Here is an 11,829-nt window from a genome sequence, read left to right on the forward strand (position 1 = left end):
TATCGTTTATAAAAGAGGCGTCGCTAGCGATTACTATTACCTATACCCCTATACTCGAACCGTATTAAATTAAGAGGTTACGCGTTATAAATAAATAGCGGATTACTTAATCCACGGTTTTCTTATATTCTTATATAGGGTTAGTAAGAAATCGTGATAAAACGGAAAACGTAAATACTATATTAAGTCTAATTATAATTACTATATAAAGCAGTAATCCGACCTTCTCCTAATATCTCTTTACTTAGTATTTAGTTACTTTATCGGTGCTTTTCTTATAATCCATAACGGGGATCAGGATTATCGGATATATATTTAGAGTATTTATCCTAAATCGCTATACTACTTTCTCGATATATAACTCGTATAATAGGCTAATCTTATACTCGGTATAATTTTATATAATTTTAACGCCTAGGAAGAATTCGGTATCTCCCTTATCCGATACTTCGAATCGACCTTTAATACCGTTTATAATTTCGTATACTCGAGACGCGTTATTTCTATAGAATAAGACTAATATATCGTCTACGAAGAATATAATAAAAACGTCTCTTTTTAGAGTAAAAAAGAGGCACGGTTCTTCTAAACTAGCCTCTATTCCTAGCTCCTTTAACGTGGCTAAAAAGGTTATAAACCAGAGTCTTAGCGAGTCTTTTAGGCCGTATAGAGCTTTATTAAGCTTTAGGCACTTTCCTGGTTACTTAAATCCCTTAAATAGCTTATACGTAACTAGCTATCCGGTCTTACTTTATTTAGCGAGGATAAAGGCGTTTATAATATCGAGTTACTTAATCTTAAGGTCGAATTACGTGGCGAGCGCTATTATTATACAGAATAAGCGCGATACGAGTATCGCTATATATATACCCTTAATTATAAAGCTATCCTAAAGATCGCCCCTTACGTAAATATATACCTTAGCTTTCTTAAGATATCCGTCTTAGTTAAATTTATAGGTAAAGACCTATTTTTATAGAAAAGGTCTGGTTTTTATATCGTCACGGTTAATTTCTTTTTATATACGTTTTTTAATTAGTTTATTAATTTCCTTATACGCTGCTTCCTTAAATTAAGTATTTATTAAATATAAAGTTATCTCTAACTAGTTCCTTAGCGGAGATTATAGGTTATCCTAATAGATCCGTCTATTAAGCCTTAGGCTTATTATTATTTACTTTTTTATTACTTTACTTAGTCGAGCGGACCTCTTAGGGTCTATTACTCTAAGGAATATTAAAAAGAACGCTAAAAACGCGGATAGGTCCTTCTTATATTCCTCTTATTAATTAGATAAAAGGAATATAATCAGGGCTCCGTCTTCCTCCGGTTCTGCTTCGTATATCCTCCGATTAATTATCTTTACCTTCCCCTAAGCTCTTCGTTCACGGATCCTTACGCTTAAACGTGTTAGTTCTATATATTATTTACTTACCTTAGGTTTTAGTATTTCGGACTTTATTAGAGGAATTAGTAGCGATAAGGTGATACCGTGACTCTATTCGAGGGTAGCTATAACCTTAGAAGAAGTCTGCGTATTCCTATCGCTTACTTTATATATTAAGTAATCTAAGTTAAGCTCTAGACCGGGCGTATCTAGCGTGTTAAGCCTAGCGTCCTTACCGCTAACTACTATATCTTTCTAAGAATAAGGTTAACACTTAGGCTTAGGTGTCTTAAGCACTATCCTTAGTTTCTTTTACGGTAATTCGGGTTAATCCTATTCCTATATACGCGTAGTCGGTTTAGGCGTTTCCCGTAGTGTTTAAAGTCTAGTCGCTATAGTTCGTGACGGTATATACTAAGTGTCTATATTAGGATCTTTTCTAGGCCGTGTATCGGTATCCGTTTCTAATACTCCCTTTACTTCCACCCCCGAGTTTAAACCCGCGGACTATACTTATTCTCTAGAAGTTACGCTTAACGTCCTTAAAGGTAGTATTTAAGGAATAAATTCTATGTTTTTATCCTTTTCTTTCTCTTCGTAGAGTATAATCCACTTTTTTATCTCTGCCTCCTTAATTTACGTTTCTTTTTCGAGCTTTAGGTTATAAAATATATACTTATTAAAGCGAACGTTACGTGTTAAGATAACCTTCTAGACCTAAGGGATCTAGATCCTATAGATATTATAGGCGATATATCCTATTAGGTATCTAATATAAGCCCTCGGCTTAACTTTATACGCTTTCTTATCTCTTCCTGCCTCTTTATCCCTTTTTAGCGGGTAAGTATAGTATTTATATACACGTAATATACTTTAATTAGGGCGTAGGTCGGCGGTATACTCTTTTATTAGTAATAGCATATTATTTATAAACTATAAGTCTAGGACCTTAATTAGGGATTTCTATCCTAGGCGTTTTAAGGGACTTATATTAATAATTTTCGCTGCTGCCTTTATACTCTCTGGCTATATAAACTAAGGTAATCCTGCTCCGGTAAGTATTATATTCGACTTATTAACTACCTTTTATCCGGCTTATTCCGATCCTCTATTTAGTTTATAGGTGTATAAGGGTACGACTTCGGCTTCGATCCCTTAAAAGCGCTGCCATTATTAGAAATAGGCATTTCCTAATATATATATTATAGCGGGCTTATTATTACTATATATCTTATAGATTAAAACTAAAAATTATCGTGTAACCTAATTATCGATGGATATTAAAGCGTTATGGATCGTAACGCCGTCTTTAGATATAATTAGTATTATATAAATCTATCCGCTATATTCGTCCTTTACTATAAGGAGATATCGTATACCGTTATAGCTCTTAGGTAGCTCTTAGAGGTCCTAATAAATACACTAAAAGGGTCGAGGTAAGCGATACTCGGATTATCTCCGCGATACGATTTATATAGCCTATATATATAAACACACCTTATAATCTATCCGCTTAGTTCCCTTAATTAATATATTCTTTACGTTATAAATAAGCTCTCTTAGAGTATCAGGACCTAAATAGCCAGCTCTTAAGTGCTATAGTTATTCTTTATAGACTCAGGGTCTTAGGTTATCCGCTAAGGGCCTTATAACGAGATAATCGCAGACCCATCGGCATGCAGTCGGACCGATGGCCGTGTACGGACCACCGATCCGAACCTATCTCTGTGTGTACGTTAAGGGATCAGTTTAATCCCTTAAGTTAAAGTCTTGGTTTAAAGTCAGCGCTTAGTTAACGAATATACTACGATCACTCTACGATACTAAGTTATCAAGCCTTTTCTATAATATCTTTTCCTTAACTAAAGTCTATGGACTTTCTTTTCGTTATAATTCTTTAACTTCTACACCTTTAAGGTAGTTAGGCCGAAGATACTACTAAGAAGGACTTAAGGAACGAGCGTCCCCCCGGGGGGAGCTAATAAGGACGCCGAGTAGGCGCCTATTATACCGAAATTAATCACGACGGTACCCGAGCAGGGACCGGATAAAAATAAGGGGTTAACGGATACGCCGGTTACGCTCGGTCCTAAGGATAGTAGGTCGTAGGTCGATCGGCGATCCGTCGCGGGCCCCTTAACGTTAACGTAAAAGGCGTTAATTACAATATTTTCGTAGTATCTTTAGTAACAGAGCGAGATTAATCGAGTAATTATAGAGAAGCTCGCCGAACGACCGGCGCCCCGGCGCGATTACGAAAAACCGCCGGTATATAATTATAAGCTAATTAAAGAGTTATCCACGGTTATAGAAATCGACGATTAGCTAGCGGCGATTAAGGCTAGGAACCAGTTTAGACCTGGTGCCTTAGTGCTATAGTAGATCGAATAGGCTTTAACGAAACTCGAATATACCTTCTAGACGTCCTAGAGGCACCACGCCCGGAAAATCACCGACCCGAATTAAAACGACTTTACGGCGTTTATTCGGTAAGAGTATCTATCCCAGGATATATAACGGTACTATTACCGTAAAGAACTTTGTAAGCTACGAATAATCGGCGATATAACGCCGATAAAGCTATTCGAATAGTAGGATAACCTATATAGGCTATTAGGCTAAGAGATAAGCGGAAACGAAGAGCGTGCCTACGACTATTTTAGTCGGCTACCCCTACGTATTAAGGATAAGATATAAGAGCGGAAGACTAAACTAAATAAGGCCGTGACGCTAGCTTAAGAGGCATAGCTATTCTAGGATATAAGCCCTATTAAAAAGGCGAATAGCGAGCGGTCGGATACTAGCTATAAGAGGACCTTATCGAACTTCTAGCGCTCGGATAATCGCTTAAGCCGGGTAAGCACTCCGGCGATAAGCCGGCGTACGCCCGCTAAGCCAGGTAAGGCAGACTCGAAGGGGGCGCCCTTAACGGGTTAAAAGGCACCGGGCCTAGAGCCCTTATAAGCGTAGCCTAGTACGCGTGCCTTCACGGGCAAGTGCTATAACTACGGCAAAAAGGGCCACCGTTCTAAGGACTATTATAGTAATAAGGAATAGCGGATAACCGATAACGGGGCGGCGAAGGCTCGCGCCCGTATTAATAATATACACGCTATATATAATAACCTTAATAACGATATTCGGGTTAGGGAACTCTATTTATTAGGAAACGAGTCGGCGTAGACGGGGGGGCCGAACCTACGCCCGATAACCGGCCAGCGATTATAGTTAGTAAGGTAGCAAGATCTATAGCGATAATAATCCGTTACGGAAAGGAGATCGAGTTTAGTATAGATTTAGATACCTATATATAGGTAGATATTATTAGCCCGGCGTTAATAGAACGCCTAGGGTTAAAACCGCTCTTAGAGGTTAAGACTCCGGAGATTAAAGGCTTCGACGGTAGCCCGGTAAGGGTTCGCGGAGCGTATAGCTTAGCTTTCTATCTACTAGACATAGAGGGGCGGCCACGCCTATTAAAAAGGGTCTTCCTATATACGGATCGACCTAAAGGCACCGGATAATTACTATTCTCGAATAATAGTATAGGTTAGGAAGGTATTATAATTAATACGGCTCGCCGAACGTTTATCTATAGGCCGATCTTAATTATAAACCCCGAGCTATAGGCTCGCGAGGTTATCGAAAAGCGGGCGAAGGCGTATATTATATATATCACTACCGCTATTACTATCGTACCGGGGATACCGGATATAACTATTCCGTCTATTGATAACGATAAGGTGATATACGGACTAGTCGTCGAATTACCGCTAGAAATCGCTAACTATTAGGACGTGTTTTCGGAGCAGGCTATAAAGGAGCCACCCTTACTAAAGGACGCCGAATACACGATTAACTTATAAAACAGGAAGGAACCGCTATTCGGGCCGTTATATCCCCTATCTCGAGCCTAGCTAAAGGAGCTAAAAAGGTATATCGCTAAAGGGATAGCGAGTAGTCGTATCTAACGGTTAATAAGCCTTATAGGCTCGCTAATACTATTCGTGCCTAAGAAGGACGGTAGCTTACGACTCTATATCGATTATCGAGGGTTAAACGTTATAACGATTAAGAATAGGTACCCTCTGCCCTTAGTCGGCGACCTATTAGATAGGCTCGCCGGGGCAAAGTATTTTTCTAAGGTGGATATCCGAGATACCTATTATAGGATCCGGATTAAAAAGGAGGACCGTTAAAAGACGGCGTTTAGAACGCGATACGGCCACTATAAGTATACGGTTATACCGTTTAGGCTAATAAATACTCCGGCTATTTTCTAGGTATATATTTACTAAGTACTCGCCGGTTTACTAAATATATATTATATCGCTTACCTGGATAATATCCTTATATATTCTATATTAAGGGAATAGTATATAAAGGACCTAAAGAAGGTCTTAGATTAGCTTTATAGGGCCTAGCTATATATAAAGCTATCGAAGTACGAATTCTACCATGACCGAGTAGACTTCTTAGGGTTTATAGTAACCCGCGAAGGTATCGCGATAGATCTAGAACGCGTATATATAGTCGCCGAGTAGCCGGTACCCGAGTTATTCCGAGATATCTAAGTTTTCCTCGGTTTTACTAACTTCTATAGGAGGTTTATTAAGGGATACTCTAGAGTCACTACGCCGTTAACTACGCTATTAAAAGGCAGTTAGGCGGGTAAAAAGAAAAGACCTTTTAAGTTCCCGGATAATACTAAGAGGGCGTTTAAATTACTAAAAGTCGTTTTCGGGTCGGCGACTATTCTACGGTACTAGAACCTAGTATTAGATATAAGGGTCGAGATAGATGCCTTGAATAAGGCTATTTCCGGGATCCTAAGCCAGAAGTACGAGACTAGATAGCGACCGGTCGCCTACTTCTCGCGGAAGCTTTCCGAAATAGAGTAATAATAGGGTATAGGGTAGCAGGAGCTATTAGTTATAATAAAGAGCCTCGAGTATTAGCGCTACTATCTTAAAGGCACGGGATAGGCGTTTATAGTACTAATAGACTATTAAGCGCTTAAGGGCGTGCTAAACACGCCGGCGCGGGACCTTCGCGGAAGGCTTACTAGATAGGTATACTAGTTATTATTATTCGACTTTAAGGTTTAACACCGCCCGGGTAAGACGAACCCGGTAAACGGCCTATTAAGACGGCCGGATTATATAGTAGATAAAACGCTATACGATAATATACTTCCTACCCTATTATAAAAGTTATAATTAGTTAGCGACCTCCCGATAAGCGTTCGCTAACGGATTATAAGTATCTATCTTACCCTAATAAGTAACGCGGTAAAGATTATATACGTTTAAGCCGCTCGGGTAACGCTACCCGAATATAGGCCTAGTAAACGTAAACGGGTATAGACTCTATAGGAGGGGGCCCTGCCTAGCTTAAGAGATAAGGACAGAAAAGGGCTACGACCCCTACGTCCTACCGATAGCACCCGGCGTATTATCGTCGCTGCTATTACCCGCTCCCGAATATAAGACATAGGTTATAGGGCGACTACCTAGTAAAGGGTCGCCGATAAGATATCGCCGACGCCTAAGGCTAAGGCTAGGGTTACTATAATACCGGATTAGTATATCCTATATTCTATAGCCAGAGAGCTAGCTAGGAATAAAACGGTAGGTCGGCGTATTATTAGCGAGGAACTAAAAGATCTGGTTAGAGGGCTATAGACTACTAACCCGGATTATATATCCTTAATTAAGAATATTCGCCAAGAGACCGGAAAAAGAGCGGGGTACTTTCTTAGAGATAAGGATATACTATTATTTAAGGGATAGTTAGTACTGCCTGTATAGGGCGCCCTAAGGGCGGAGGTCTTATAATAGCACCACGATAACCCTAAAGCCGGGTATATAGGAGCGAATAAAACGCTTAAGCTGATTTTAAGAAAGTTCTATTAAGTGGACTTAGCGGCGGATATTCGCGATTACGTTACCGTATATTCGGCGTATTAAGGGGCGTAGGTGCCGCGATATAAGCCGTATAGTTAGCTATAGATATTACCGTTACCTATATATCCGTTCTAAGAGATTAGTATAGATTTTATTACGGGTTTACCGCCTATAAAAGGGGTAGACGGGCAAATATATAACGCTATCCTAGTAATTATTAACCGGTACACAAAGTATACTCTATTTATTCCTACGCGGAAGGACCTAATAATACCCTAGCTAGCGGCGCTATTATATAAGGAAATTAAATACCGATTCGGTAGCCTAGAGGGTATAATAATAGACCGGGATAAGCTATTTACTAGCTAGTTTTAGATAAAGTTCTGCCGTGAGCGGGCGAACGCTTAGCGACTATCCACCGTATACTACCCGTAAACGGATAGTTAGATAGAATAAACGTATTAGTTCCTAATTAAGTACCTATAAATAATCGCTAGTAACACGATAATATAATAGCCTATTTAGTTATTAGAAGCAGGGTTCGCCTATAATAATAACGAGTACTCCTTGCTAGGTATCTCGCCGTATAAAGCGTTATACGGATACTATCCACGTATAATAGAATATATTTAACCTAGAGACGATACCCGGGTATAGGGCGTCTAAGAACGTATTAAAAAGTTAGCGGAGGTTCGGCGGAAGGTCCGCGAGTATTAGGCGTATACTATAGAGCAGTAGGCTCGGCACTATAATAAACGCTACTAGCCGTAATAGTATAAGGTAGGCGATATCGTTAGACTATCCACGAAGAACTTCCGATTCCGATAAGGGTCGAAACTAATACCGCGATATATTCGGGTATAGGTAACTAGGAGAATCGGCGAGTAGGCGTATAGGGTTCGCCTTCCTATATAGTATATAAGGATACACGATATATTCCCGGTATCCTTATTAGAACCGTGGAGAGACCAAGTAGCTATAAAGCTATCGGCGAAGGATCTCCCGTTTCTAAAGGAGGAGTAAGATAAATAGAAGGTAAAAGATATTATTAGTTATAAAAAAGAATAAGGGAAAACGTTCTATTTTATAAAGTAGGTAGGCTAGCTAGTAAAGTATAATACCTAGGAACTAGAGGACTACCTAGAAAACGCTCTAGGGATCCGGAAAAGGTACTAAAAGCATAAAAAACATATATATAAAAAGTGGGACGACTACGAGATAGTATAAGGCGCCGAAGGGTTATCGGATATAAATAAGAACTTAATTATAGGTTATAATAACCTTTCTCTTATAGTGACTAAATAAATAAGGCTAAACCCCGACTAGTCCTAAAATAAAATCCTAAACTATTAGAATAAAGTTTAACGCTATTTTAGGCGATTATTACCGGCGATCGCTTAGCGAATAAAAAAAAAATTTAGTTACTAAAACCATGGAAGTCGGTCTCCTTACCGATAACGGCGGCTACGATATTGTTATTATTAGCGGGAGCCGACTAGGCGGCGGGGGTATAACGGCGGGGCGTACGGATATAATAACGGGGAATATCCTCCTTATCGGAAGAGGTAAAATTCGGCGGCGTATACTCGGTATCGCTAGCCGGAGCCGGGGGACTAATAGCTAACGAAGCGGTAGAAGCTTAACGACGAGCTAGGCGATAAGGATAAGCCGTAGTAGGATAAGCGGGATAAGGGGCCGGCGTGATAGCCTTATCAGAACTATCGGTAAAAGGATTTTTATTACTATTAACGGAGGCGTAACTATAGCGAGTGGCCGCCGACTAACTAGCGAAGCGATATACTAGAGCGGGATAATAAGGGTTATTAACGGCCGATAAGAGGCTAGTAAGACCGTCCAGAGATAGGAAGGCGTCGAGGCTACGTAAACGATCCTTATAATTAAATAGACAGTAACCGTTCGCCGCTAAATCCTTAATAAAAAAGATAAGCGACTTAACGTCGCGGAGATCGCCTTTATAAGGGGGACGGGTTTAGTCTAGTAACGCCAACGCTTTAGTATTATTAATACGACTAAGACGGTGTATAAAGTTAACCGTTATTATAGAACATAAGGATAAGATCTTATCTAATGTTATGGGCTGACCCCGTGGAGATAATCCGGTAGAGCACCGGATCTTCCGACTAATCATAGTGTGTTCCTAGTGGGTCGCCGCGATATTATATTTAGGTCGTAGGCACTTATAGAGTTTTCCCCTTTCCTTCTTTTCTCCTTAGCTTTAGATAATTTAATTATTCGGCCTTACTCTATAAATAACTCGTGATTAGCCGCTTATATATCTAAAGCTTAGCGAAACCTATACGCTACGCTAATAGAGATAGACTATTACTTTAATCCACCTCCCGGCGCTCCGTTACGCCTAGCGGGCAAGTCGCCTAAGGCTACGGAGTGGAGGAGGGAGATCATTAACCCTTTATAGACTTAGGTCGCGACCTTAACCACCTAGATCTAAGAATAACAGAACACTATTAACTAGCTATTATAGGCGATATAAAACTAATAATATATAACCACGCCTTATCTCGCTATACTATCGGAAAAGACTATATAAGGCCCTTAGCCGCCTATTACTACGCCTATACCCGATATAACGCTTATTCCGAACCTTAGGACTAAAGCACTTCTATTACCCTAGAAGTTTAACGGTAAACGCTCCGAGTATATAAGCTGGTTATCCGAGATTCGCGAAAAGCTCCTACTCGATTAATATCTTTTCTAGAACGCTTATAAGAAGTGGTATTTTATTAACGCCTACTTAGACGAAGCTCCCCGCCGTGTTATCGCCTCCTTTTAGGCCGTAGGCGGAACCGATAATTAATATAACCCCGAAGACTTCCTTAATTACCTTAACCGTATATATAAAGACGTTAATAAATAACCTCGCGCGGCTAACGCCCTAAGAATATTATGCTAGCGTAAAGACTAAGCGTTCGGAAGCTTTATACCCGGTTTCGAATAATAGCTCGCTATCGCCGGTAAAGGTTAATAGGATAATACTACGAAGATTATATTCCTAGAGGGAGCTCTTAGTAGTCGCCTCCACGCCGCCTTTATTACCACAAAACTACTAAATAACTACTACGCTTAGGTAACTAAAGTATAAAGCATCGCTTAGAGACTCGAAGCCCTCGCTATAAGGCCACGGTTCGGCTAAGCGCTATATAATAGTAATAATAATAGTTATGCTTATAATTATAACGGCGATATAAAGATAGGAGGAGTTAATCGAGTATAGACCGAGAAGAAAGAGATAAAAGAGTGCTATAACTATAGAAAGAAAGGATACCTTACTAGAAGATACCGCTTAAAGAAAAAAGACGCTAAGGATTATAAAGAGAACCGCGTAGCGAAGGTCTTAGTAGCCTCGGATAATAAGACGATCTATACGGGAGTCACGGATAACGATAAAGACCCGGAAAAAGAATAGCTTTAGTATAAAAACGGGTACTAGAGCCTATTATAAAGGAATAAAGGGATTAGAAAGAGTTTATATTATAGTCGCGTAATAGTTATTTAGCTTTTATATAAGCGCGGATTAATAAAAAGTTAATTACTGCTTTTATAGATACTAGATATAACTATTATATAGCTATAAGTGAATATCTTATAAAGTCCCTCCGCCTCCTATTAGTTAATAAGACTAAAAGACCCCTCTCGGGGTTCTCCGATACTATAGGGTCTATAAAGAGTTCCGGTATCGCTATATACGATCTTAAGATTAGTGGATATATATAACGACTATTCGCCTATATAATACTAGGATTAGATTATAATATATTCCTAGGGAAACCATAGATAGAATATAACGATATTACTTATTACGCGAAGAGATATCGCCTTTACCACGGAGTGGCCCGGATAGATATCTAACTCTAAGGCGAAGAAGAACCCGATAATATCAGAGCTATCCGTGGAGCTTAAGTAGTAACTAGGTCGGTGTTCGCCGGTATTATACGGCGATTATAAAGGAAATAACGGTTTAGTAAAAAGGAACTCGCGCTTTACGCTACTAGTATTAAGGATATCGATAAGGCCCTTTAAGGTAAGTCCTTAGTCGACCCCCGGAAGTATATCCTAAAAAAGATACTACGATAATTCCCGGACTTATTCTCTGACTTATAAGTAAACCGCCTTCCCCCTTATCGACCTAGGGTTAACTATAAAATAAACCTTATATAAAGGCCCGATAATAAGGAGCCAGAACTACCCTAGGGCCCTCTTTATAATATATCCAGAGAGGAACTCTTAGTCCTGCGGAAGACCCTTACCGACCTTATTAATAAGGGGTTTATATAAGCTAGCAGCTCCGCCGCTAAAGCTCTAGTTCTATTTATAAAAAAGCCAGGAGGAGGGTTATAATTCTATTATAATTACCGTGCCCTAAATATAATCACCTAGAGAGACCGCTATCCTCTCCTACTAATTACGGAGATACTCCGAAACCTAGAGTAAGCTAAGTGGTTTACGAAGCTCGATATAGTTACTACGTTCTATAAGATCCGAATAGCCGCTAGCCAT

At 39.6% G+C, this 11,829-nt stretch overlaps 1 protein-coding gene across 1 annotated transcript; it reads left to right on the forward strand.

Moving 5' to 3' along the window:
* Nucleotides 1-5,964: 5,964 nt before the first annotated feature.
* ACRALDRAFT_1028738 (uncharacterized protein) lies at nt 5,965-10,738 on the forward strand (the record flags this gene model as incomplete). The annotated part of the gene is made up of 2 exons (XM_071014855.1): nt 5,965-6,015; nt 10,589-10,738. Coding segments are annotated over 2 exons (201 nt in total), but the record flags the coding sequence as incomplete, so codon positions are not given.
* Between the last annotated feature and the right edge of the window lie 1,091 nt (nt 10,739-11,829).

This window comes from Sodiomyces alcalophilus (genome assembly GCF_042370955.1).
Source record: "Sodiomyces alcalophilus JCM 7366 unplaced genomic scaffold ACRALscaffold_2, whole genome shotgun sequence".
Lineage (NCBI taxonomy): Eukaryota > Fungi > Ascomycota > Sordariomycetes > Glomerellales > Plectosphaerellaceae > Sodiomyces > Sodiomyces alcalophilus.